Here is a 26,852-nt window from a genome sequence, read left to right on the forward strand (position 1 = left end):
GACGTGCAGCAAGTGCCGGCGCGAACCAATGGAGGCGCAGACGTAGCTTTGTTGATGTTGTGGATATGTTATGGGTATCAGCGCTGGCTCCATGGCGAAAGCGTGAAAGCGGCAAAAGCGCACGGTCGCCTCATTTCGCTCTTGTGCACAACATCATGCGCTCTACCATGATCCCTCCTCTGTCGCCTCTGTAGCCCCTCCAGCCCGTTCGGTATTCCCTTGTTTTTCTTTCTTCGCCATCCCGCGCCCCTGCCTGGGGATGCGCCTTTGCTTCTTTTCTCTAGTGTGACGGAAACGCGACCGAGTGCCAGCAGCCGCTGCCGTGTCCCCAGTCGCTTTCCCGCGCGTCCTTGCCCCCAAACCCTTTGTGCATTACACCCACAGCCCGACAGAGTGAGACGTACCATCGCTCTTGTCTCTAATACTACCTGGAAAACACCCCCGCCGCCGCCTGCCGCCGCGACACGCGCTCGCCGCCCACTCCTGCCCTGCACCGTTCGCCCAACGCATCCCGTCTCCGCCCGCCGTCCCGGGCACGTCTACGTGGAAGCGGGGGAGCCACGCCAGGAGATGACCCAATAGCAGACGCATCCAGCGACTCTTCATGGCTACAGCAAATCCTCCACCGGGCGCGCTCTCGGTGGAGCACCACAATGGCGCCGACCCCTTCCTCGCCGCACCGCACGACGCCCACCGGCAGCGATACTCGGCCTTCGACAACTCGCAATTCTCGCTGTACTTGAACGGATCCCCCCTACAGGCCAAACGCGCTCTACAGGCACACTTGGCAGAGACGACGCGCAGACTGCAGGAGACGTCGCATCTGGGGAGCGCGCTTGTTCAGCAGAGAAAGGAGCTAGAGGACAAGCTGCACGAGGTCGAGCAGCAGCAGCCAGACAACGACATCGGGCCAGAGCTGCGCCAGAGGCTGGCCGAGCTAGAAAAGGAGTTCAACGAGGTTGGAAGGGAGACGGCTCGCGCCTTCCTCCCCAAGTCTCGCGTACCCAGTGGCGAGACGGATCCCACTGCCGGTGGCTCCATCTACTCCAGCGACGCCATCCAGTCACCCACCAAAGTGAGCGTTCCGTCGCGGAAGCAGAGGAACCAGCAGCCCAGCCGCATCAATGACATCGCCCTGGCCACCGAAATCTCCACCTCTTTGCTTTCCCAGCTCAAGGACCTCCAGGCCGTCCTCCTCGAGAAGGATGACGCCCTCAAGGCGGCTGATCTGGACCGATCGCAGCTCGAAATCGAGGTCGAAGGCTTGTCGCAACGTCTGAGAACATTGGACGAAAGCGAATCGCGACTCAAGGACGTCAACTGGAATCTTGAGACACAGGTTCGCGAGTCGGAAACACAGTTCAAGTCGGCCGCAGACAAGGAGCGAAGCCTCAATCATGCCTTGGATCTCGCACGTACCGAGAGGTCAACTTTGGAGAAGGAGTTGGAAGATTTGAAGCAGATGTATACCAAGCTCAACGACGATCACATCAACAAGACCAAGCAGCACGAGACGGAGCTCTCTAGCCTGCGGCGAGTCGCGGCCATGACGGAGACGGAAAAAGGTGCAATGCAGCGCAAGGTCGAAGAGCTCATGACAAAGAATCAAGAGCTGGCTCAAGCTGTCGCTTACCGCGCACGATCAGAGCATCGTGGCCGATCTGACAGATCGTCTGATGACGATCGTGGTGTCAGGCAGCAATCTCAAACGCCTGAACACTCGCCTGAACCGTCTCCAAGCAAGGCCACTCCGCGCCACGGTATGCTCGAATCGGAAACACTCAAACATTCGCTTCAACACGCCCACCGCATGATTCAGCAACTCAAGAACAATATCCATCGCGAAAAGACCGAAAAGATCGAACTGAAGCGCATGCTCCAAGACGCTCGTGATGAAGTAGACGCTACCCGCGCTCAAGTTGGACCTGGTAGCGCAAGCAAGCGAAGGAAGAGCGACAAGGATGCTTTCAAGAAACCCGCTCGACCAGATCGTCTTGGGGCCTTGCGCAACGTGTCGCACGAGATTGTAGAAGACGACGAGTGGGAAGAGCAAGAGGCCGTGCCCGACACCCCAAGTCGGCCACCGCACCCATCCAACTCTGTACCGGGCTCCTTTCCAAATGCACTCAGCTCCGTCGCGGGAACGAGCGCATACGAAAACCTCGACACTGCCAACGAAACCTCAGATGCTGCTTTCGAGACTGCCAACGAACGCGACGGTATGGCAACTGAGTCCGACGCATTCCAAACCGGAGCCGAGACCCTCGACGGAGACAGCAGCGACCAGCTGACTGAGACCGAGGCCGGCCCTTCCAACTCTGCTGCCCGGCGTAGTCGACCCTCAATCTCACAAGCTGGTCGCATCAATTCCTACCGCAGCACTGCTTCTGCCTCTGGCGATGAATACGATTCCGATTTCAGGACTCCTCTTCACCACAAGACTTCGCGCTTTACGTTAAGAGCTAGAGACAGCAGTTCGCGGAGATCGACGCCGAGAGGGTTAGATTTCTTCGCAGGTACGCCCCCAGCGTCAAGAGACTCGCCCGCGGGCTACGTCAGCAGCAGCAACGAGAACACTCCCGCCCAAGGCAAGAGTCTATTGGCAGAACTCAACGACCTGAGTGGCGATGACGATGATGCTAGTTCCATCGAGGGATCACCAAGTCGATCCAGTGTCGTATACTCAAGCCATGCCACGCCAGATCCACTAAGAAAGGCTGTTCTCGGAAGGTCGCCTCTCCAACCCGATGCTCCCAGGCCAACTATGGTTGATTCGGGCACGATGACCGAACAGGATGCCCCCGAGCCTATTTCCATATCCTCTATATCGAGTCAGAACACAGAACCGTATGCTGCTCGCTTGCCTACATTACAAGTCTCTGCCCTGCATTCGCAAGGCACAAGCCCGCGAGCTTTGCCTCGTCAAAATCTCGACGTCTCCATGGTCACCTCACAAGACAGTGAACCCAAGCTTGCACTTCGGCCAGCCCTTGGCTTCTCTTCCGTCTCCGGTCATGCTACTAGTCCCCAACCCCCAGAGATACCTCAGCTGGCTGTGTCCTCTCTTTCAAGTCAGGGGACCGAGCCAACAATCCCTTCAGCTCCGTTGTTCGCATTATCTCCGCTTCATGCACAAAACACGGCGCCACATGCCGTACCCACTGCTCCTCTGAATATGTCGTCAGTGGCTGTTCATAGCACCGAGCCTCGCCTTATTGCTCCTCCTGCTCTTGGGGTGTCGACAGTATCGTCTCATGGCACTGATCCTATTGTACCAGTGCTGGTGAAGGACATTCCACCTTCTTTGGACATCTCCTCCATTTCGCATCAAACTACGGAGCCGCGGAAGGCGACTGCCCCAACCCTAGTGGCTCCAGCAGGTCTTTTTACGTCTGCTATCTATGCACAATCGACCGAGCCCGCACAACTAGCCGAACATGTCTCGACAACGGAGTCAAATCGAAGCCCTGACGATATGCTTCCGGCATCTCCTGCCCAAGATATCGGTCACAGAGAAAAGCGTGCACCACTCCAAATGTCAAGTTTGTCTGCCCACGAGACTGAGCCTAGAGTCACACCCTACAAGCCGACGTTGTTACAGATGTCACCTTTGGTGTCTCGCTCGACTGAGCCCAAGGATTTGCCTCGTGTGGTCCTCTCTGCATCTTCTACGACATCGACTCAGTCGACAGTACCCCGCGCGCCGGGAACCAGTAGACAACAATTCTCTCCACTTTCTGCACAAGTCACGAAACCTATTGCGCTACGACAGCCGCAACTCGTGTTGTCCAGTTTCTCCGCTCGCTCTACGGACCCGGTGGCAGTGGCTAGAGCAGATCCGTCACAACTATCTTCGTTGTCGATCCAGGCATCCAATCCCATTGAACCTTTGAGGGTAGCACCGTCGACCATCTCCGTACTGTCCTCGCTGACTACTGAGCCAATTGGACCCGAGCGGCCAATTCTCGCTAATTTCTCTGGGGTTTCGTCTCAGGCCACCACACCCGTAAAGCCAGAACAGATACCACTGCAATTGTCAGCCGTCTGCGTACTGCAGACCGTGCCGATCCCACTACCTGTACCTTCGGTGTCTCTGCATCACAGTTCCGATGTGCGGACTGTTCAAGACGCTCAGCCTGAGTCGCCAACGCTCCCGGCATTTTTGCCAACACCGACAAGTCGGCCATCCACAGCAAATCGTGTTTCTGTCCCTGCTATGACATTGTCCCCTGTTGCTGCGCAGGATACTGAACCATTGGCTCCTCCGCGACCTGGTACCGCTCATCGGGCCGCCGCGCCTTCCGTAACCACTAGTGCTTCTTCTCAGACAGAAGCATCGGCGAATAAGCAAGTATCCACGCCCAAGCTCAGCTACTTCGATACTCTACTATCTTGGAATAAGAATACCACGGACGCTAACACCCCACCGGTTGATAGCAGGGATGCTAGCACAGCCTTTCCACCTGTCAGTGTCAATGCCGCCAGTAAGACTCCCCAAACGCCAATGGCCGATGGAGCTACACAGACAATGGTGTCTGCTCAGCAGATCGACAAGCTGCTGCTTGCTCGAAGTCAGCGATGGAGTAGTTTGATAACCACGTCCGGGCTTGAAAAGTCGCTGTCGCCGCCGGAGTCGCCTAGCAAAAAGCATCTCAATGAGACAAGTCGAACACCCAAACGCCCAGGCAGTTCGGGGAGCATGCGCTCTCGCGCTGCAACGCCTCCTCCTCTGCCTTCGGATCATAAGGAAGTCATCGCCGCGGCTTCTCTCAAACCAATCTCCCCAGGCACAATGGGCCCGCCTACAATGCCTGCATCCGCCTACAAGAAGCGACCGCATACGCCTACCATCAAGACTGGTAACAACACTCTCACTCCCAGAACAGGCGGGACCACACCGCGTGTGCGTCGACAGTCACAGCGTAGCGGAGCGTCTTCACCTCTTAGCCGGAGGTCATCACTATCTTCGTTTACTTCGGAAATAGACCAACGCTTCAATATTCCAGGGGGGCCGTCTTTTGCTGCCAATGGATTGCCACCCGGTGCGACAGATCCGCGCATGATCCAGGCCATCACTCAGACGATGATTGGCGAATATCTGTGGAAGTACACTCGCAAGACTGGGCGCGAAGGCATGTCTGAGAACCGTCACCGGCGTTTCTTCTGGATTCATCCTTACACTAGGACACTGTACTGGAGCGACCGAGACCCTCAGAGTGCCGATAAGACGACATTGAAGGCTAAGAGCGTAGCCATCGAATCTGTTCAAGAAGTCGACGACCCTAACCCTCTACCTCCTGGGCTTCACCAGAAAAGCTTGCTTGTCGTCACACCTGGTCGATCGATGAAGTTCACGGCTACAACAGGTCAGAGGCACGAGACGTGGTATAACGCTCTGAATTATCTGTGCCAACGGGTCGACGAGAACGATCAGCAAAAGTCGCCAACGAAGTCTGATCAAGACCAGAAGGCAGCTACCGCAGATGAGATTCAAGACGAGTTCAATGGCGGGTATCGCAGCTCTTCTCGGCAAACAGGCCGTTCAAGAGGCTCGATGTCCTCATACGTTACCCGGCGCACATCATCCCGGGATTATGGCCAAGTGCCCACGATTCGACAGTCGCATGTTACACCACATCGTGCAACCTCGACCGAGCCGCTGGCGCATGGATCTGTTTCCAGCCGAATCAACAGCATGCTCCGACCCAGCGTCACTGCTTTACGCGGATCCTTCACTAGTCGGCGAAACAGCAGGACCAGCGCTACAGAGTCGGCCACGTACGAGGAACCCAGCGCGTCCAACATGGATCTCAGTCGTGATATCCATGACCATGTTGAACGTGATCAGGACTTCATGCCCAACGTCCGAGCATGCTGCGATGGTAAGACCCCTTGATTGTTTGCATCAGTGTAGGAAAGCTAACGAGTCCACAAGGCAAGCACGATGTTGCACATCTTCATCAACATTCAATCAAAGGTCGGCACGTCAACTCTTCAGCTTCCAGGCCTTCGCTCTTCGGCTCCATAAGTTCGCGCGCGCAATCCCGAACTGAGTCTCGCACAGAGTCCCGGACTGAGTCACGTACGGAGTCACGTACGGAGTCGCGAACTGAGATGCGCAACGAGCAGCTGCGCCATCAGGCTGAGATGGAGGCAGCGAACTATGGAGCTGGTGCATAATCTCACCTTATACCTGAACCTTTCCTATTTTGTCATCCGCGTTTGTCCCGCACGACGCTTCTCTAGTCATCTGGTCTAACTGACGGTCTCTTTTCCTTTAGCACTAGTCGTTTCGTATGGGGGCCATTCCCATTTTCCTATGTATCTATCAATTCATCTTTCGGCCTTTGGACGTTACACCTCGGTTTGGATCCGGACGAAGCAGAAACTCAAATTCGAATGCGGATTCAAGGAGATTTGTGCATGGCGTTCAACGGTGAAGTATTTCCTGTTTACTCTGCGCAGTTCGCTCGACTGGGGTTGGAGCTGTACACTGAGATGACCTGACGCTTCCCACCTAGACTAGTCTCCGTCTTGTCTCCGTTCTACTAGAAGCGCATCTCAAACATATGCGGCCGATTCATTTTTCTCCCTCGACCTGCAACATTCAGTATTGTTTTACTTGTATATTTAGCATAGGGGCGTTATGTAATGTCTGTACCTGGGCTTAGAAGTGTAGCGTCGACTGTCTCTGGTCAGATTGATAAAAAATAAAACAAGATCGAGATTGATTGCACATTGCATTTCGTCCTTATAGTGCAGATGATTGCTTCTTGCCAAGAGCAAAACTAGACACAATGTCAAAACAGGCTGCAAGAGGGGTCGTCAGTGTGCTATGAATGGAGCAATAGTCTTGCAGCACCAAAACAAATCAAGACGGGATTGTGGCGGTCCCGAATTCCAAGTGGGTACGCAATAACGCCAAGACAGTAGGCCGGGACACTAAACTTTTGCTCCAGCCAACGCGCCTGTCACGTTGAGTCTTTCGTCGACCACGACAACACGAACACCAATCGCGCATCTTGTTTCTGTCAAATCTTCACTTCTGCAACTGCGGGGCAGCATCTGTTTCTCTTGGAACATCGTATATTACGCCTAATAAAATCTCGCCCCGACAAGACACCAAAGCGCGCCACGGCACGCCGTCTAGCTCCGACAGAAAGCTACTGCCATCGAAGGAGGCCCTCTCGCCCCTGCGACCTTACAGCAACGTGGAGCTCGAACCCGAGTCCGGACCGCAAGCATGGCGCGTAATTCCGAAAAAGCGCACTCGATGCTTTTCCGCTTCCGCGCTGCGCAGGCCGCGGAAGCTGGTATCATCGACATATCGCGTACCCGCCGCCCCAAGCTCATCACCTCTGTCAACTCGATTCCCGTTTGCGAGAAATGGCGCGGTCAGGTGCTAAAGGAGATTTCGCGCAAAGTCACAAAGATCCAGGACGAGGCCCTTTCAGACTACCAGATCCGCGACCTCAACGATGAGATCAACAAACTCATGAGAGAGAAGCACATGTGGGAAAGTCAGATAAGAGGCTTGGGGGGACCGAACTACATGAGAGGCGGGCGAGTGCTTGACGAAGAAGGGCGGGAGGTGCCAGGAGGAGGAAAGGGATACAGATACTTTGGACGAGCCAAGGACCTGCCGGGTGTCAAGGAGTTGTTCGAGAGGCAGAGCAGACCGGAAGACGACATGGACAAGGGGCGCGAAAAGAGGAGTGAACTGAGGCAGAAGGTGGATGCGGGCTACTACGGCTACAACCTAGACGAAGAGGACGGCACGCTGCTAGCATATGAAATGGCCAAAGAGCAGGAGGCCTGGGACAATTTCATGTTGCTCGGCGATGAACTGGACGCAAAGCCGAGCAAAACACAGAAGGAGTGGATGGAATTACCCGGTGACGTGGGCGACGGCATACGATGGCGCATCCCAACCCTTGACGAGGTCAACAACGAGCTAGTCGAGCGCAGGAGGAGGAAGCTTCTTGAGAAACTGGGTTGAGCGCGGAGTTTCGGCGGTGAAGTGTGTAGCAGCAGACTACGACTTTCCAAGTACAGCTTCTACTTGGCTGGGAGACGAGAATCAGACATTGATACCCTTGCCGAGCGACCGGCTTCACAAAACTTATGTAGATTAGAATCATTGGGACAAGCAAGAGCAAGTCCAAATCAGCATGACAATGCAAGTGGTGCATGATGCTCTGGTCATTCATGCTTAGATACCATCAGATGGACTACTCAGCGTATTGTCATAGTGAATGCGAGTGGGTAGCAAACGGATATGCCGTGCACGCGAGCCTTGGTTTCTGGCCCCGGTTATGACAAAGCAGTAAGCTTCTCTTGCAGAGTGTCCATGGTCGCACAGGCTCCCGGCCGCTCAAGTTGTGAACAAAGTGTCTTCCTCTCTCAGGTATTCTCCGATATCCGCTTGTCTGAAGGTGACAATACCCGTAGGATCCAGTTTCCTCGCCTCGGCCGTCGATCGTGCACTCACACCAAAGCCCTGATGTTACATGTTAGCCCAAGATTCGGTTCGTCGCTTTACAGCTGGCGGCCGACTTACCAATGGCGTATCGTTCATACTCAGCACAACAACACCTTGATGTTCTGGGCAATCCTCACTCCACCGTCCGACATGCGCCTTGAGCACATTGCCGCCGTACAGGAAGGGCATCTCGCCGTTTTGCTTGACCCAGACCTTGTATCGTGCGTGCGGGGCGATTACACTCAGCGCGGTGATGTGCAGGCGGAATTTGCCCGTCTTGGTGAATTTGCCCAGGCAGATGCCGAGAGAGAGGAGGTTGTCGCGCGCGACGGATGTGGCAAGATTGGCGAGGGACTCGCGGACGTAGTAGACTCGTGAGCCCTATGCGTTGATTGTTAGCAAGTTGAGCTAGCTGGGGACGGGTGGGGGCGGTTGGAAGAGTGAATACCTGGACGCGGAAGACATTGCGATCCGACCCGCCTGTAGGGTCGGCGATGAGGTTCGATATGCCCTTTCCGCAATACGTCGCGAGCTTCTCAAAGAGCGTCTTGGTCTCTGGTTCTGTGAGCGGCCTCATCGTGGGCGTATGTAGACAAGTGCTGAGTTGAGGTTGGGGCTGGGCGCATGTTCGCAAAGTCGACCTCTGCTGCCAAAAATTTGTGGGGCGCATGCTAGCCGGGCTAGGCTCCTCCGCAGCCTCCGCCAAAATTTCAGACAGTCGGGTGTGCAATCCCCAACCAAGCCTGACCGTCGCCCACATCGGCCCACGAGCACCTGCGCCATGTCTCGCGTCCCGGCTGCGAAGAGAAGGCGGCTGTCTCCGCCCGAACACGGCGAGCATGCCAGCGGCGCGGCCGAAGACCACCAGGCAAACTTCGTGAAGAACGCCGCGAAATGGCATCTCGAACAAGACTACGAAACGCGACCGCGCAGACTAAAGAAGCAGAGGGAGAACAAGAAGCTGCCCGTCAGGACAACCGAGGGATGGGTAGCGGCGCCGCCCAATGCGCAGGATATCAAAGAGGAAGAATCCGACAGCTTTCTCGCCTCTGGCAGCGACGACGGGGCGCTCGAGGCGTCGCATCTACAAGACGTGGACGAGGAGAAGCCCAAGATACCAGCGCGACAACAGATACTCGACGCCAAGGAAGAGCTTGCGCGGATAGCAGGTCTGGTCAACGAGGACCCCGAGGAGCACGTTGGAGCGCTCAAGGCACTGCAAGCCCTCGCCGACTCGGACAACATTACCGTCAAGAAGCTGGCGTTGGCGACACAAGTCTCCATCTTCAAGGACATTATCCCCGGATACAGGATTCGGCCCTTGTCGGAAGAGAAGATGCAAGAGAAGATCTCAAAGGAAGTCAAGAAGTTGCGGCAGTTCGAGCAGAAGCTGGTATCCAGCTACGAGGCATATGTAAAGCACCTCGCGAGGCTAGCAAAGTCGAGCGGATCGGACAAAGAGCACATGGCTGGTCTGGCAACAGTCGCTGTCAGCTGCGCATGCAACCTGCTCAACTCGGTGCCGCATTTCAACTTCCGTGGAGAGCTGTTGAAGATTCTCGTTGGCAAACTTAGCACGAGGAGGGTGGATGCCGACTTTGTACGATGCAGGGAGGCCATGGAAACCCTGTTTGAGAACGATGAGGATGGCAACGCTGCGCTGGAAGCCGTCACCATGTTGACAAAGATGATGAAGAGCCGGAACTACCACTTCGACGAAAGCGTGCTGAACACGTTTCTGCACCTGCGGCTACTGTCAGAGTTTGCGCAGAAGGCCTCATATCATTCCGTCGACAAGGCGGAAGACCCAATGGTCAATGGCAAGAAGATGAAGCAGAAGCGCGAGTTCAGGACAAAGAGGTTACGAAAGGAGCTCAAGGAGAGGAAAGCGATCGAGAAGGAGTTCAAGGAGGCGGATGCAGCTGTCAGTCACGAGGAGCGTGACAGGATGCAGGCTGAGACGCTCAAGATGGTGTTTGTGGCATACTTCCGAATCCTAAAAGCTCGCTCGCCCAAACTCATGGGTGCGGTGTTGGAAGGTCTGGCACGATACGCACACCTGATCAACCAAGATTTCTTTGGAGATATCCTGGAAGCTCTTCGAGACATCATCGCCACCGCCGAGCTTACGGCCGCTGCCGCAGTTGAAGACGACGAAGACGCATCGGATGAAGATGACGATAACGAAGCACCCGAGCGCAACCTTACGCGCGAGTCTCTCCTTTGCGTCATTACAGCCTTTGCACTACTCGAAGGCCAAGACGGAGCGAAAACAGCGTCAGTCTTGAAACTCGACCTCAGCTATTTCATCACCCATCTCTACCGCACACTACATCCTGTCGCATTGAACCCGGACATCGAACTCAGCTCCAAGTCTCTCCATCTTCCCGACCCCAACGCTGCGACATCACATGCCGACACCGCAAAAATCAACGTACAAACCACCATCGTCCTACTTATCCGCTCCCTCTCCTCCGTCCTCCTACCCGCCACCTCAATTCGCGCCGTTCCGCCCCTCCGCGTTGCAGCTTTCGCCAAACAACTGATGTCCATATCCATGCATCTCCCCGAGAAGTCTTGTACCGCTATGCTTGGGCTAATAAATCGTGTCACCAAGACGCATGGCAAAAAAGTAGCGCCTCTATGGAATACAGAGGAGAGACGGGGCGATGGAGTGTTTGATGCACTGAAACCTGAGATTGAGGGTAGTAATCCTTTCGCAGGGACCGTTTGGGAGGGAGAGATTCTGAGAAGACACTTTGCGCCTAGTGTGAGGGAGGCGGTGAGTGGTCTGGAGAGGAATATTTTGGAGGCTAGTAGATAGATGGGGTTTGCACAGTGGTACAACAAAGCTGCGTCAGAGACACCGATGAACGAGTATCCTGGGAGCTCCGTGGTCATGGGGTGTAGAGATGAGGATACGAGTAGAAGACAGAATGAAAATGACCGGAAGAGCAACGATATCGAAAGATGGCTTGGCTAATGCGATGGTGCATGGTGATACTCGTCAGTTGCCTTCGGACCTTAAACACCGAGGTGTGGGACCTACTGCCGACATACGTCTCCGGCAGCCACGTGGGAGACTTGATAATTTTCGAATAATTAGGACTTCTTGATCGATGCTTGACTGGCGAAGAAAGCTCCGTATCAACAGATACCTTGGGCCTTGGCGCTTGAAGTCTACACGACGTCTCCCGACCAGCAATCTGGACGTACGTGACTGCACACGTTACAACCTAGAAATTAAACTCGCCACTGGTTGTGAGAGGTTTCTGGTGGTCATTTATGCGACAGGGAGTACTCTAGACAAGGATGTTTTACAGGAGGTATGGATCCCACTCACTCCAGAGGCCACTGAGCAATGTACCTCCGATTCCGATGGCGATTCCGATGGCCGGGATTGAGACGACCTCGGGACGCCCAAGGTCAAACCTCGTCGATCTGGGGACTGACATAGTACTCACTGCATCTTATAGTGTTCTACCCTCTCGGTCGGAAAGCTCCGACAAGAGGGATGGATGGGTGGATTTGTTACCGGCTAAATAACCATGCCTTCATTTCAACGAACCGCCGGCATCTAGCGTCTTTCTCGCATAGATTCGCAGATCCATGCATGGGTCATGTCGTGCGAGCATCTACTGCGACGTCGGTTTACGCCCATCTCCGCTGAGCTTTCGAGTGTCTCTTTGGCATTTTCGTGAAGCTTTCTTGGACGTCGGAAACAGATAGAACCATTCCTACAAACGGCGTACAACAGCTGCGTGCAAACTAGAAAGTGTTGCCTAAATCTACCATGCCTTGGCGAGCACGGCACACATCTATGGACCCTGGACGTCGTCCTAGGACGCGCAAGATCTTCAAGATTACTACTACGCCTCGCAGTCATTCATATTAGCCTCACTCTTGGCATGTACTGGCCGTCTCGTCTAGACAGCGTAGACGAAGGTTACCGCCTTGGCGACAGATATGCTTGTAGCATCTACGGCACAACTAGCAAGTGGAGACTGTGAGTACTACTCACTGAACAGAGCTGGTCACTCCCTGACACGTCACTTCAAATGTGATAGAATTACAGCTATTGCCTGTCTTCTGCGCTATTGTCGCTCCAGCTTGCTTTGAAGACCGGTAGTTAGACGCAAGGGACTCTTACGCAAGACACTCTACTCAAAGTTGGTAGATCTATCCTCGGGCCATGCCTAGCTATACAATGTATCTGAGCCCGTAGTCTACATTTGTTCTAGGTCTTCGATCAAAATCTTGTGTGTTCGACCTGCATCTGCCGAACGCATCACACGCTTCATCCCTCAACATATAACATATTCGCATGTGGAAACTCTTGATACATCAATCAAAGCCCCCATCTAACAAGACTCTTTCCGACATGACTGTCATATAGATCACGGCTGGAAAGATCCGAGCAACTACCTAGGTAATTTTGCCTGTACATCGGCGCTTATGCCCAGAGATCTCATATATAAGTTGGGTCCTGCCTCTATCATATAGCAGTCAAGTCAGTGAGCGCTGCCTCCAAGTCAAAGATGGCAGCATTCCATCTTGGGGCGCTGTATGTCCTCTTCATCTCACTGTCCGTACTACAAATACTCTGTGCAGCAGACGCAGTTGGTGATCTGCAGACCAAGGGCCGAGCAGCCATCGACGCCGCCATTGCCAACTCAACAACGTGTACCAAAGACAAACTCCGCGTACGCCGAGAATGGTATGTCCAAAGGCACCCTAGGACTTTTCCATACACCGCCAGCTAACATGTACAATCAGGGGCAGTATCAGCGCCTCGGAAAAGCGCGCCTACATTGCCGCCGTCCAGTGCATAACCAAAGCGCCCTCCAAGCTCTCTACCGTGTACCCCGGCGCCAAATCACGGTTCGACGACTTTGTAGCAATTCATATGAAATACACGCTCTCAATCCATGGCACAGGGAACTTCCTATCCTGGCATCGATACTACACGTTTGCGTATGAGAACGCGTTGAGAGTCGAATGTGGCTACAATGGTACCCAGCCATACTGGGACTGGGGACGATGGGCAGCCAGCCCAGAGACTAGCCCGATTTTCGATGGCAGCGACACGAGTATGAGTGGCCAGGGCGAAAAGGTGCAACATAATAGCAATGGGTTGAAGCCGGCTGGCAACGGGGGAGGATGTATTGCTAGTGGGCCGTTCAAGGGTATGATGGTTAACCTGGGGTATGTACCACCTTCCATACTTGTAGTGCCATACTGCCCCTGCCGGTATCCTATATGTGCATCTGCTGACTTCTCCCAGACCGCTGGCAGCAATGGACAGTCCGCAGGCTCCACGTAATCCACGATCAGATGGCTTTGGGTACAATCCTCGGTGCATCAAGCGCGATATCAGCAACTACCTTACGCAACTGTACGCGACGACAGATAAGACTGCTGCTTTGATCACAAGCAGCAGGACTATTGCAACATTTCAAGATGTTATGCAAGGAGCGACGGGTGTCCACGGGGCGGGACATTTCACGGTTGCTGGTGACCCGGGGAGTGATTTCTATACTTCGCCTGGTGGTGAGTACCATTCTTTTTCTTCATTTGCGGCTTCCCAACTGATCAACGCGATGCCGCAGACCCATATTTCTACCTTCATCACGCCATGATCGACCGTGTATGGTCTATTTGGCAGAGCCAAGACTATCCAAACAGGCAGCAGGTTATCGCAGGTGGCACGTCAATGATGGGCGGTGGGAGGGCGCAGAGTTTGGAGGATACTGTAGACCTGGAGGTGTTGAATGTAGACGGCAAGGCATATAAGATCAAGGATTTGGTTAGCACGGTTGCCGGACCGTTCTGCTACGTCTACGAGTAGTTTACGCGTCGACGACTGTCACAAGCCGGGGCCTCGACCTTTGAAGTGTAGAACGTACGACATACCAAGCTTGGATTCGAGCTTGGGCTGAAATAGCTTGTAGATGCTAGCATATCTTTGAACAAGTCAACCGGGGCAAGTGAAGAGATGGCCTTTGTTATAAGCAGTACGTTATATATTGATGGTCCTCAGATTAGCTCTCCTGCTGTCCTCAGAAGGAACCTCGTCCATTCCCCATCGATGAGTCTTTCGACCTCTCAGCAGGCAATGATCGGGCTCCTCAACTCGACTTTGGCTTTAATGCCCCCACAGGGACATCATCACTGGACCCCTTCCGCCCGTCTGTAAAACAGGACTTTGAAAAGAAAACAACCCTCTAATACAAGCACCACCACCTAGACCCACAGACCCAACGACAAAGACCACGCATCCCCACGACCAGCGATGCCACAAGGGCAAAGGCGCTCGGATTGAAAACTACTCTTCATGTCGTCAAGAGCGAACTTCGTCCTCCAAGCTTGTTAGGCGAGGTAGCACGGCGCTTCAACCTTTTTTATTCTTCCTCAGTGCGCAGTGGGAAAGGCTGGGGCTGGAGTCTGGTGATGGTGAACCCAGTGGCTTTGCGAAATCGCCTCCATCAGCGTTGTGCAATGATGAGTTGAGCGATGTGGCTACATCTAGTATGATGGCGCACTCCCTCCGCTTTCCGTTCTTGATTGTCATGCAGTGAGACGCCGGGGTGATTAGTCCCCAGCATCGCCTTGTGACGAAGGTTTGTCGTTCACTGGGATCTGATGGGCGTTAGCTGTTGTTTCGCGTGCGCTTACAGCCGGCGCATTCTAAGCTCGATAATAGCGGTTGGGGCTACTTACTCGCTGCTCGGGTTGTGGGTAGTGAGAGAAAGCTGCCGACGCGCAGCCTGGAAACTTGAGCGCGCAATCACGGGCCATGCTAGCAGCGCGCTAATGACATAAGCATCTTGTCCTTCCACCGGCGTCGATCAAGAAGCCAAACTATTAGATTAAAAAATTATGTCTTGGCGTCTCCACAAAAGCAGTCTGTACATCCGGGTTGTGTCTATATATATTATCATCTGTCGAAGGTGAAGCTTGTCAATTGTACATTCGCTGTCTTGCTAAAGACGATTGGCACGACGTGCACATCGGTATGTATGTATAATGCACGTATGTCTATCCCAACACAAGCATGCAATCATGGAGCACTGTCTTATGTGTTGCTTGATTATGAATAAAGCATTCGACATCGTGGCCGCTTCCATTACTCCATGTAGCCAGGTCACCTAAAACGGATGCTAGAGCAACGCTCAACCCACTCCGCTTGCTTTCATCGGCAGCCTTTGTGAAATTCTGTACAGAGGCGTGTTATTATATGCGGAGACATGGCTTCCACCTTGGGCATGTCACGCTAAGGTGTTACGATTGATACATGCTAGGAAAGAGAAGTAAGAGCGCTAGGTGAGATAGAAAACAATGCGCGTGGCCTCTCCAGGCCACTTTTTGCACAGCTCAACTCCATCATCCAACCCTGTACAGTGCCATCCAGTCATTCTCATCGCCGACTTCGACACACCCATCAAACTGGAGCATTGGTGGGCCCAACCAAGCAAGCTTCTTGTTGCCCTTGAACTTCAGGTAGGAGCTGTTCCCCTAAAAACGGTCTCTTTGCTTGGTCCTGTAAACGGTAAAGCCGACGTAGGCACCGGTCAGGGCTAGGCCAAATAGCACAAACTTGACGAGGAACCAAGTCCAGCTTCCACCGCTGCTGCTCTTTTCGCGCGTCATAGACGAGGCAGTCTTGCCCCCTGAGCTTCCTGACGAGGAAGCCGACCCAGGGGTCTTTTTGTAGAGATTTTGCGACTTGACTGAAACGATGTCGTGGTTGTCGGACAGTTCGCCGGTTTCGGCGGAGAAACCCAAGTAGGCGACGGGCGGAACCTTGAAGTTGGGGATCTCGAAGCATTGGGTCCATTCGCCCTCTGACTTGTACTGGAGCTCGAGGCGGAGGAATTGTTCTTGGAAATACGTGAGACGAGCTTTGGTGGCGATCTGGGCATTGCGAATGCCACGGGCCTAGTTGGCGTTAGTATCGAGAGGGCCATATGGGCCAGGCAGCACGTACAGAGCATCCAGCGACCTCGTTGGCCTTGCCGTCGTTGTCCTTGTCGTAGGGCGTGTTTCCATCTCCGTTCATGGCCATGATGTAGGGGAACACGGTGCCGGGGCGGTTGTTCTTGTAGGTGTCGAAGAAGAGGCCGAGGCCCTCAAACTTGTCGGTGTGGCCGAAGACGTTTCCTGGCTGCGCGCGCTGCTTGGTGAGCCACATGGCGAAGCCATCGCCGTAGAGGTTGCCCTGGCCGTGGATCTTGAACTCGAACGTAATCTACGGGCGTGAGCGTCTGGGACATGTGGTGGGACAGAGTGCAGCCTACCTCCCAGTTGGTCGCGGTCAGAGGCACGCGCGAAAACAGCCAGCCGTCGCGCGAGGGCTTGTCTGAAGCCAGTCGAATGTACTTATCAGTCCGAATAATCGTGTCTCCGCCAAAATCCCACCAGCGGCTCTGCATGTCCGAGTCGAGGTACGGCTGTGTGCGGCGTCAGGGCATGTTTGCATGGGCGCAGAGGACATGCGACTTACGGGCTCGAGACTGTGTGTTCGCAGCGAGATGGCCTTGATATCAGGGTCCTCGCTCAATCCCCCGGACCGCGCCCAAGCACCCGTCCAGCTGCCTGCAAGCAAGCACAGGCTCGTCCATGGTCTTGCTGCCCACATGGTCGCGCACCAAGAGAGTACTGGCGCGGAAGAAAGAGTGGCACCAAGACTGCGTTGTAGTGGTTGGGGGAAACAATAAGAGAGGCACGGGTCGGGCGACTGGGACGGGGCGTGGCGTGCTGGAGTTGGCAGAGTGAATCGTCGACATGGAAAGGCCACTCTATCACCTCGGCGTGCATTGCAGGGGTCCACCGTCTCGGGTTGCAGCGACTACGCTAGCGAGAGAGGCGCTCTTGACGTCGACAAGCACGCACGACGCACGACGCACCTTTTCGCAGCACCACGCCCCACGACCCACGCCCCTTCACCCCCAGACGCACACCCACCCGAGACCATGGACTCCCTGGGCGGCATGTCCTCTTACCCGAGCGACCCAAAGACGGCCGTCATGCGCCAGGTCCAGCAGGAAGCGGCTATGCAGAATGCGCGCATGCTTGTCGAGGTCCGTCGGTCCGGGGCATATACTGTCTCTGCATGGCGGTGCACGTCGTACTGACGCCTTCCCAGAAACTCAACGAGCACTGCTTCGAGCGCTGCATCCCCAAGCCCGGTGCTGCCCTCTCCAAAGGCGAAGAAAGCTGCATGAGCGCATGCATGGAAAAGTACATGAGCGCATGGAATACTGTGAGCAAGCAGTACGTCGGCAGAATACAGCGCGAGAGTGCCCAGGGCGGTGCCGTGCAGAACCTGTAAAGGCTTGGTTGGACTGCGCCATCACGACATTACAACACCGCGGAGGACCACAATGTACTATACACTGTACCATGAATAACATCTCGTCATGGCTTGGAAGCCTATTTCTTCGCAAACGTCTTCTGCCTCTGCGCATACTCCTTTACAATGACACTGCAATTGACCTCCTGGCACAACCTCTTCTTCCTCTCTGGCGTGAGCTTAGTCGCAAATTCCAGTCCACTAGCCCTCTCCACCGCCTCGACCGGTACTTCAAAATCCGTCAACGGTTTGTGGCTGGGAATGACGGCATTCGGCAGCACAAAAGCACCCAGCGCCACCTTGCCCCCCAGCTTCCCGTCTTCGGCGAAGATGACCTTGTAGAAATGTGTAGGCACAGCCACGTTGGGTGGTGAGCCGATGACTTCATATGACACTCGCCATTTGCCGTCGGCCTCGCGCTTGGGGAGATACAGAGGGCCGGTTACGATGCGGACCGAGGGGTACGAGTGTGTGAGCCTCCGGCAGAAGTCCTCGAAATGCGCCCAGTAGTCGCGGTTGAAGCCGTCGCCCACTTGCGGACACATGTTGCTCAACGCAAAAGTATCGTCCATGGCTTCCTGGCTCCACTTGGCATCTGCAGCAGGGACTTGATGCCCCCTATCGTAGCCAGAGCGGAAGTAGTCCTTCAGCTTTGCACGGAACATCTCGGGGATCGTCACGTCTTCTACAAACACGCTGTGTTTCCTGTCCGCGTTGCTGTTGGCTAGCGACTCGGGCGTAATGTGCTCGGCGACCCATGCGGGGTTTCGTGTTCGTCGGTCGTAACTTGATGTGAGGGAGGCGGCAGGGCGGAGATCGTTGACTGGGCCCGGGAACCCATATTGGAAGAGACCGTTGGGGTCTACGACTGCTCTCCGGGCAGCCACAGCCACAGCGGGCGACGGCGTGGCAGGGACCGAGGGTACAGGCGCTGGCCGGCCGGGCCCAGCTATGGTTGTCGTCGTAGTCGTGGTGACGGATGGTGCAGACGGAGGGCCATCCTTCTTTGCAGAGTAAAGCGCTGCAGTCGCTGCAGCTCCTGCAGCTGCACCACCAGCAGCTATCAAACCCAATGTGAGTTTGGACATGATGAATCTTGTTCCGTCTTCCGAGACGTGGGTTGTTGGTCGTCGGAGGTGATGGGAATGCCCCTCGTGAGCCAGAGAGCGACTCCCACGGCTTCGGCGTCCTTTACGGCGCGTGAGGGATGTCTCAGAACGCGTCTACCCGTGCTCGTCTGGTTCGCTGGCGCCTGCTCCCTAATGGTCATCTGCATTTTTGACGACGAGGGTTTGGCGCTTACCGCATGCACGCTAGTCTTGACAGCCGCACCTGCATGCATATTCGACACCACATACAAATCATCAAGTCCGGCCGTTTTACGGGTTCCCAGTACATGCGCAGCCCTCTTCGTTTCTGTTTCTTCTACTGTACATAGACGGCTATGCGGATCTGCATTGAGGACATCATCGCATAAAGTGTGACGTCAACCCGCTAAAATGCCTTCCTGGCTGTCGCGAGCAACTGAGTCTCACAATGCTCAGCTCATCACAACTGCAGCCGTGTCAGGCTTTGTCGTGGGCAGTGCGATTCTAGGTTTTCAGAAAGCTCGGCGCTTGACAAGGGTAGCCGATCTGAAGGCATCGATTCCAGACGTCAGTGACGAACATCGCGCGTCCAGAGTGAGTACCCGAATATCGAATCGGCTGCATACTCGATCATCGAGCTGACACCTAAATACTCGCTAACATCACCCAGCTGACCGAATATGGTGCTGCTTCCAACGTCTTCGCCCCAAGCAAGGAAGATGAGCGGAGTATGGCATTAGCCGCAAGGGCAAGGAAAGGTGACTACGACGACGGTATTGATTCTTTCATGAAATGCCAGTTCAACTCTGACTAGTGCACCAGATCTCATCCTTGAACAACTCGCAAGAAATAGAGTCTTTCTCACAGATCCTGGAATCGCCAAGCTAAGGAATGCCTTCGTAATTGTAGTCGGATGCGGAGGCGTCGGATCACATGCTACGGCCGCCCTCGCTCGCTCAGGATGCTCCAAACTTAGGCTTATCGACTTTGACCAGGTCACGCTGTCTTCGCTCAATCGGCATGCAGTTGCTACACTAGCAGATGTCGGAACGCCCAAGGTTCACTGCCTCCGCAAACGACTCGAACAAATCACACCCTGGACCCATTTCGAATGCCGAAATGAACTCTTTGCCGAGCATACTGCTGCAGCTCAGCTAGCACCCATGAACCATCAGCAGCCGGATTTTGTTATCGACGCTATCGACAACATTGACAGCAAGGTTGCACTTCTGGCATACTGTTACATGAATAACATCAAGGTCATATCTTCCATGGGTGCAGGATGCAAGTCTGATCCTACACGAATATTCATTGGCGACATCTCCACAAGTACAGACGACCCGTTGTCAAAGTCTACAAGGCGAAAGCTACGCTTGAAGGGTGTCAAGGACGGCATACCAGTTGTCTACTCTACAGAAAGGCCAGGCCCAGGGAAGGCTGAGCTCCAACCTCTCTCCGAAGAAGAATTTGCGAAAGGCAACGTGGGAGAGCTTGGTGTTCTTGCAGATTTCCGGGTACGAATCTTGCCAGTTTTGGGTACTATGCCAGCCATCTTCGGTCTCGCAGTTGCGAATCATGTCATCCTTTCCATCTCTGGCTACCCTCACGAATACTTGCCAGCCAAGTCACGCGACAAGATGTACGACGGAATTTTAGGTGCTCTCCAAGGTGCCGAAGAAAGACTGGCACGTGCACTCTTCAGCGAGGACCCACTGGGTCTCAAGATTCCCATAACACAAGATGATGTGGGCTATCTAGTAGAAGAAGTATACCATGGCCGAAGTATCATCAGTGGGTTGTCTACACGCCTAGTATTGACACGATGGACTAAGCCAGCTCTGAGTTTTGTTGATGAGAGAACACCGGGTCAGAAGAATAGTCATCTCCAGATGAAGGACTTGGTTCTTATGACGAAAGAAGAGGCAACAAAGCATGAGAGGGAAGTGTTAAAAGGCCAAAAAAGCTTAGAGGAAGTATATGACACCGAAACGATTGAACGTGTCGACAAGACAATGGCTGAAGAAGACAAGTTCCAACGTTTGAGGTAACAAATGATACACTGATTATCTTGTTGCACATTCCCATGTGATCCTCACACTGCAACGACTCCATACAACTTCGGCATCCAGTCATCTCCGTGACACGATGCAACCGCCCTCAGAGTTGCATTCTCCGCGTTTAACCCCGATATCACCAGGTGCATTGTCATCGGTCTGCATCAGTCGGTCCGCCGACAATCTTTGGCAGTGGCCCGATATCCATCGGCGGTCGCATTAGCGCAAGGCACGCGACCAATAGGAGAAGTCCTCACTCCCGCTATCTACGCGGTGGATAATTTTTCAACTGATGACGCACAGCATCAGTAAACGAAACCGGTACTGTCCCCGCAGTACAAGTACGCGTAAAGGTCTATGATGGCGAAGGTAGCCAATGGGCGCTCATGAGAGTGACGATGGGACCAACCAGAATAGCTCAGTTCCGCAGTCCGCCTGCATAGGCTGCCTTGAGGCTCTTCTAGACGGGCCAGGCTCATAGTGAACGTCATATCGGAATGTCCACGGAGTTAACGGTCGTTGCTGATATATAAGTGTTTGTGCACGGATGGTGCGGCCAAACATCCCACCCACTACAACTACAACTACAACACCAACACCAACATCGAGCACGTACGCTTACAACAATACGAACTACACAATGGCGACAGATACAAAATTCCAAGGATGGCTCGGCAAGGACGAGGAGAGTGTCAAGGGAAAGATGGAGTGGGGTCAATTTGAACCTAAAAAGTGGACCGAAGACGATGTTGACATTGAGATCTCTCACTGCGGTATCTGTGGATCAGACTTGCACATGTTGAAATCTGGCTGGGGCCCTACACCATATCGTATGTTACAGACTGTGTCAACTGCTTCACCGTACTGATGGTTATTAGCCTGCGTCGTCGGTCACGAGATCATCGGCAAAGCCGTCAAGGTTGGCAAGAACGTCAAGCACGTCAAGCAGGGCGACCGTGTTGGTGTCGGCGCGCAAGCACGCTCATGCCTTCAACCAGACTGTCCCGATTGCTCGAACGGCATCGAGAACCATTGCCACCGCGAGACAGTAAACACTTATGGCTCCATCTACCCACGCGACGAGGGCAAAAGCTATGGTGGATACGCTACACACAACCGCACAAACGGACACTTCGTCCTAAGTATCCCTGACGGCTTGGATAGTGCGGATGCTGCGCCGATGCTTTGCGGCGGAATCACCGTCTACTCTCCGTTGAAGCGTTATGGCGGTGGTCCTGGCAAAACTGTCGGAATTGTTGGAGTAGGGGGCTTAGGTCATTTCGGTGTTCTCTTTGCCAAAGCCCTGGGTGCAGACAAGGTCGTCGGTATAAGCCGCAAGGCTGAGAAGCGCGATGACGTTCTCAAGCTAGGCGCTGACCTCTACGTTTCCACTGACGAAGATAAGGATTGGGCCAAGCACAACGCACAAACGCTCGATCTCATTATATGCACCGTTTCCAGCGCCAAGATGCCTCTAGATGGCTATCTTAGTTTGCTCAAGACTCATGGTACTTTCATCCAAGTTGGAGCACCGGACGGCGGAGAGCTTCCTCCCATCAACGCCTTCACGCTTCTTTCTGGTGGACTCAAGGTTGGAGGCTCTGGCATCGGTGCCCCATGGGAGATCAAGGAGATGTTGGAGTTGGCGGCTGAGAAGAAGATCAAGCCATGGATCCAGAAGAGACCAATGAAGGATGCTAACACCGCGGTTGTGGACATGGAGGCAGGAAAAGCGAGGTATAGGTATGTTCTGGAGAACTAAGCAAGCAATATGCACAGCAACATAGCTTTATACGTCTGAAGGCAAACATGTACATTCTCTTGCAAAGATTTACCATTGATGATATGCTCTTGCGGCACTTTATGTGTGTTTCTCATGTTGCGTTTCAACAGAATTGCCGCTCCGCCGACCAATTGATAACATCCTAAGACACTCGCATCTCTTCATACCTATATTTTGTGATGATTTGTAAACGCATCACTATGTTATCCCAAATAAGGAAATAACCTACCCCCCCGGCCCGAACGTTCCCCACAGGATCGACATGTGACGTCGTTGCAAATTCACACGACAACATCAGCCTCACGACTCGCAACTATGATCACCAACCGCCCATACTCGAACCACAGTACACTTTCTCGCTGTGCATCATGCCAAACACCAAAACCATTGACGTCCCCCACCTCGGCGGCATAACAGCTGCCTACCAAACCTCCGGTCCCGTGGACGCCTCCAAACCCACCCTCATCTTGATAAACTCCTTCGCTACGTCTTCGGAGCTCTATCGTGATGCATACACGAACAAAAAACTTACATCGGTGATGAATCTGGTAGCGATCGAGCTATTGGGTCATGGACAAACGCGCGCAAAGACTGAGAACTGGACGTACTGGGATACTGCGATGATGAATCTGCAGGTTATGGAGAAGCTGGGTGTGAAGAAAGCTTTTGTATTAGGGACGAGCCAGGGAGGATGGGTGACGGTACGAATGGCACTTTTGGCGCCGGAAAAGGTAAGCGACCCACGCCATGTCTAATGATTTGTGACGCACTCTACCAGATATTGACAGAGGAACTACCAAGATCCTTGGCATAGTACCTCTTGGAACATCCTTAGACTATGAGTCCCCTCGTTCTCGCGATCTAGGCTGTTGGCACGCCGTTGACCCCCTCGCTGACCGCATCACCGGCGAATTCGGCACCAAATCCAATGAGCCTACGCCAAACTTTGTACCCAGCACAGATTTCTGCAACTTCCTCATCGACGTGGGCTTGGGGAAGGAGGACTGTCCCGAAGACGTCCGCGCCTTCTGGATTGATGAGATTAAGAATAATTATCAAGGCGACGAAGGACGTCGAAGGATCAGGATGTGTGCAATCAATCTTAGAGATCGGGACGGATTGCATATGCGCTTGAGCGATGTGCTGTGTCCGGTTTTGCGGTTGCATGTAAGTGGATGGATGCTTTTCTTTTCATAGCAACGTTGGTCTCATTGCGGATGTGTTCTCTAGGGTGATTTCGCAACTGACTGTCGTCACAGGGAACTAGCGATGTTGTTTATTCGGTCGCGAACGCCAAAGAGGAGATGAAACTCTTCACGAACTCGCCGAATGCCAAATTGGAGGTTATCGAAGGCGGCCAGCACTTCTTGAGCGCATCCAATCCGAAAGAGGTTAACGAGTCTGTTATTCGTTTTGTAAAAGAGTATAGCAAGTAGAGGTTTTGGGACGAGGGCTTTGTGTTTTGCATGTTGGATGTTGAATAGGCCTTGTTGAATCAAACCTTGGAAGTATTTTGACTGGGTAGCTAGGTAGCAAACAGATATCATAACACGGACGCATTAGCTATTTGCGCGCATCTTTCATTCTATCTGCACCGACCCCATTACCGTAACGCCGACGGATGTAGTGTGTCTCGACAGAGAGAAAGGCTATGTAGTTGATTTGTGATGTTGATGCTTGCGTATAGAGGGCATTAGGTCAATACACAAAAATACCAAACCAGTTTATGTTGAGCATCGGAACAGGTGGATGTTACAAGCACAAACGATTAGGGGTCCTTGTAGGCTTCATCGCAAAGATCTGATGGTCCCATATAGCCGCTCTAAGCAAGATAAATACTGTAGGGATAAGTAATAGCACGTGCGCCATTGGGTGTCTGGCTTACCAACAAGGCAAAGATGAGACCTTGCATCTTTCCACATGTTCTAGCTGCATACAAAGTATGATGCGCACACAGTCGTCAACATTTGTTTTGTAAGTAATCTTCGCCGTTTGTGTATAAATGTGCATATCGGTGTGACAAAGGGTGGATATGTTGAGTTCTGGCACACACGCACACTCACACGACGCCATGCTTTTTCTTGCTGGCTATGATGTAGTTTGATATGCGCTCTTGCGATTACCCCGCTTATCCCAGTCCTTCAGCTGTTGCTTGCTTTTGCGCGGACCACGGACTCTTGCCCCTCTCCACACCTGGCACTTGGACTTAGCCTCCGGCAAAACGGCGCTCATGCCACATTTGTAAACTTGGTCTGCGGGCCGAAAGTATTGCTTTTGACGGAATGGTTCCAGCGCTGGGTTTGCGGGAGAATTATGGATCTATCTCGATGGCCGCTGCATAGGTCCCACAATAGCGCGATAGGTCTGATCGGCAGCGGTGATGCGCTCCAGTGTGTGGCCATGAAGAAGGAAAGTGCGGAGCAAAGCAATATTGTCGAGAACACCGCCTCTTCACGATCACGGCACGTCGGATCTGCGTGGTCAGCTACCAACAGTCACAGTCTAACAAGAATCAGCATCGGCAATCCTGCGACATCACTTCCACATTAAGAGCACGTTATTTTACCTGTATGGCGGGCTATGGGCCATACAGGGCCCAACCGTCGATGCAGCTTTGGATTTCAGACTCGCCTAAAGACCCATGTCAGCATGATCTCCAGTGTAGAACTACACCGGAATAGCCGTTTGGTAAGCGTATTCGTAACATGCATCTACGTACCCTTGTCAACGAGATGTGGCTGAGAATGATCGAACCGAAGTCCCGCCCGCTCGCCTCGCAAAGGAAATGCCATCGGTCCACCCAACACCACCTTAGGGTCTCGCACGTGCGTCAAGATGCGAAGGGCTTGCAAAAGTTGGGCATTTCCCAGCAAGTGGGGAAAGTTTGACGAGCCGCCAATGGCTACAATCGCAGCGACATCGAGACTGTGCTGCCCCTTGTGCAATGCGACGAGCGATCAAACATGGGTTGAGAGACGACCTGGAAGTGATTACTGTTTGACATTAGCATATCTTGTCAACTGGGATGAGAGTTCATTGGCTTGTCGGAACGCGATCTATATCCATGGACTAGGTACCGATGTTGTTTGCTTTTTGGGCGTCTTAACCTGATGGACACCGGGGATACTCGATGTAGCCAGCAAGTTCTTACAGCGGGACAGATGCACCTGCAGCCGCATCTGTATCTGCAGCGACATGCAGGATGTAGCCGGTATGTCTCCGCGGCATTCGTCCACGCCGCGCCCCTCTCGATTAAGACCGGTTCCTGCGTCTTGCCGTGGCCCTTGAATCGCAGCATGAGTAGGCGTTTGTAGATACTGCACCAGAATAAGACTTGATATATTGCATGGTGTACTACAGCCACAGAGGAATCCGTTGATGTTCCCAGGTCTAACAAAGTCGTCTTGAACATAGCCGACATTTGCCAGTAGGGGCGACGGGAAGGACACGTTTCGCATCCTGGTCATTTCGGCAGTACTGCATCGCCGTTTACCTCAGCATGTGCCGTTTGGGGAGCATGTGACGGGTTATTGTTGAAGAAAAGAGAAGAAGGAGTGGGACATCTAGACAGTGGGGTGAGTAGTTGGCACTTGGCTTGTTCCAGGGCTTGACGTCAACAGGCCTTCACAACGGATGGCAGGTGCGATAGGCGCGTAAGAAGACGGAAGCCGGTACACGTCAGGTACAACCCACTGCTCTGGGTGCCTGTGCTCTATCGTTTGGCTCGCAAATCAGTGTGCATGACCGTACAGCGCGAAGATTTGTTACCGCAGCAGGCAGGATTCGCCGATTGCGATCGATAAACTGACTGCCTGAGCCCATGCATCAATATGCAGGCCTCGATTTCACCTTTGACTTGTGTAGCTGCACCGTTCTCGTTTCAGTAAGACAAAACCAATTGCATTTGGCGCCCAAGCGAGCTGTCGGCTGGGAGTTTCAGGTGGTCGTTGGCAGTCTGAGACAGAGACCCGAGCGCACACAGCAACAATGTCGCATTTATGCGGTCAAGAACGCTCTTGTCCGCTGCATATCTTTGTGCACAAAGTCGCGGTAGGAATCCTTGCATGCCGAGATGAACAATGCTTGTATGGAT

General features: G+C 53.5%; 11 protein-coding genes across 11 annotated transcripts; 8 read left to right on the top strand and 3 right to left on the bottom strand.

The window, feature by feature from the left end:
* Nucleotides 1–604: 604 nt before the first annotated feature.
* J4E84_008247 (uncharacterized protein) lies at nucleotides 605–5,896 on the top strand (the record flags this gene model as incomplete). The annotated part of the gene is made up of 1 exon (XM_049390823.1): nucleotides 605–5,896. The coding sequence occupies one exon, from the start codon at nucleotides 605–607 to the stop codon at nucleotides 5,894–5,896; it is 5,292 nt and encodes a 1,763-aa protein (XP_049241530.1).
* A 1,347-nt stretch (nucleotides 5,897–7,243) lies between these two features.
* On the top strand, nucleotides 7,244–7,999 carry ISY1 (NineTeen Complex (NTC) component; the record flags this gene model as incomplete). The annotated part of the gene is made up of 1 exon (XM_049390824.1): nucleotides 7,244–7,999. One exon carries the CDS (start codon nucleotides 7,244–7,246, stop codon nucleotides 7,997–7,999), a length of 756 nt encoding a protein of 251 aa, XP_049241531.1.
* A 375-nt stretch (nucleotides 8,000–8,374) lies between these two features.
* NIP7 (ribosome biosynthesis protein nip7) lies at nucleotides 8,375–9,059 on the bottom strand (the record flags this gene model as incomplete). Its single annotated transcript, XM_049390825.1, has 3 exons — nucleotides 8,375–8,500; nucleotides 8,561–8,863; nucleotides 8,931–9,059. 3 exons carry the CDS (start codon nucleotides 9,057–9,059, stop codon nucleotides 8,375–8,377), a joined length of 558 nt encoding a protein of 185 aa, XP_049241532.1.
* Nucleotides 9,060–9,263: 204 nt separating this feature from the next.
* J4E84_008250 (uncharacterized protein) lies at nucleotides 9,264–11,306 on the top strand (the record flags this gene model as incomplete). Its single annotated transcript, XM_049390826.1, has 1 exon — nucleotides 9,264–11,306. One exon carries the CDS (start codon nucleotides 9,264–9,266, stop codon nucleotides 11,304–11,306), a length of 2,043 nt encoding a protein of 680 aa, XP_049241533.1.
* A 1,714-nt stretch (nucleotides 11,307–13,020) lies between these two features.
* J4E84_008251 (uncharacterized protein) lies at nucleotides 13,021–14,330 on the top strand (the record flags this gene model as incomplete). Its single annotated transcript, XM_049390827.1, has 4 exons — nucleotides 13,021–13,199; nucleotides 13,259–13,687; nucleotides 13,767–14,032; nucleotides 14,092–14,330. The coding sequence occupies 4 exons, from the start codon at nucleotides 13,021–13,023 to the stop codon at nucleotides 14,328–14,330; spliced, it is 1,113 nt and encodes a 370-aa protein (XP_049241534.1).
* Nucleotides 14,331–15,997: 1,667 nt separating this feature from the next.
* Nucleotides 15,998–17,120, bottom strand: J4E84_008252 (uncharacterized protein; the record flags this gene model as incomplete). Its single annotated transcript, XM_049390828.1, has 4 exons — nucleotides 15,998–16,420; nucleotides 16,470–16,730; nucleotides 16,780–16,932; nucleotides 16,986–17,120. 4 exons carry the CDS (start codon nucleotides 17,118–17,120, stop codon nucleotides 15,998–16,000), a joined length of 972 nt encoding a protein of 323 aa, XP_049241535.1.
* A 334-nt stretch (nucleotides 17,121–17,454) lies between these two features.
* TIM13 (protein translocase subunit) lies at nucleotides 17,455–17,813 on the top strand (the record flags this gene model as incomplete). The annotated part of the gene is made up of 2 exons (XM_049390829.1): nucleotides 17,455–17,562; nucleotides 17,628–17,813. 2 exons carry the CDS (start codon nucleotides 17,455–17,457, stop codon nucleotides 17,811–17,813), a joined length of 294 nt encoding a protein of 97 aa, XP_049241536.1.
* A 101-nt stretch (nucleotides 17,814–17,914) lies between these two features.
* On the bottom strand, nucleotides 17,915–18,922 carry NUC1 (nuclease; the record flags this gene model as incomplete). The annotated part of the gene is made up of 1 exon (XM_049390830.1): nucleotides 17,915–18,922. The coding sequence occupies one exon, from the start codon at nucleotides 18,920–18,922 to the stop codon at nucleotides 17,915–17,917; it is 1,008 nt and encodes a 335-aa protein (XP_049241537.1).
* A 411-nt stretch (nucleotides 18,923–19,333) lies between these two features.
* On the top strand, nucleotides 19,334–20,970 carry J4E84_008255 (uncharacterized protein; the record flags this gene model as incomplete). Its single annotated transcript, XM_049390831.1, has 3 exons — nucleotides 19,334–19,516; nucleotides 19,593–19,695; nucleotides 19,745–20,970. 3 exons carry the CDS (start codon nucleotides 19,334–19,336, stop codon nucleotides 20,968–20,970), a joined length of 1,512 nt encoding a protein of 503 aa, XP_049241538.1.
* A 646-nt stretch (nucleotides 20,971–21,616) lies between these two features.
* Nucleotides 21,617–22,738, top strand: J4E84_008256 (uncharacterized protein; the record flags this gene model as incomplete). The annotated part of the gene is made up of 2 exons (XM_049390832.1): nucleotides 21,617–21,806; nucleotides 21,855–22,738. 2 exons carry the CDS (start codon nucleotides 21,617–21,619, stop codon nucleotides 22,736–22,738), a joined length of 1,074 nt encoding a protein of 357 aa, XP_049241539.1.
* Nucleotides 22,739–23,127: 389 nt separating this feature from the next.
* Nucleotides 23,128–24,195, top strand: J4E84_008257 (uncharacterized protein; the record flags this gene model as incomplete). Its single annotated transcript, XM_049390833.1, has 3 exons — nucleotides 23,128–23,490; nucleotides 23,561–23,926; nucleotides 24,019–24,195. The coding sequence occupies 3 exons, from the start codon at nucleotides 23,128–23,130 to the stop codon at nucleotides 24,193–24,195; spliced, it is 906 nt and encodes a 301-aa protein (XP_049241540.1).
* Nucleotides 24,196–26,852: the final 2,657 nt, after the last annotated feature.

This window comes from Alternaria hordeiaustralica (genome assembly GCF_023758085.1).
Source record: "Alternaria hordeiaustralica strain BMP 2776 chromosome Unknown scaffold_20, whole genome shotgun sequence".
NCBI lineage: Eukaryota > Fungi > Ascomycota > Dothideomycetes > Pleosporales > Pleosporaceae > Alternaria > Alternaria hordeiaustralica.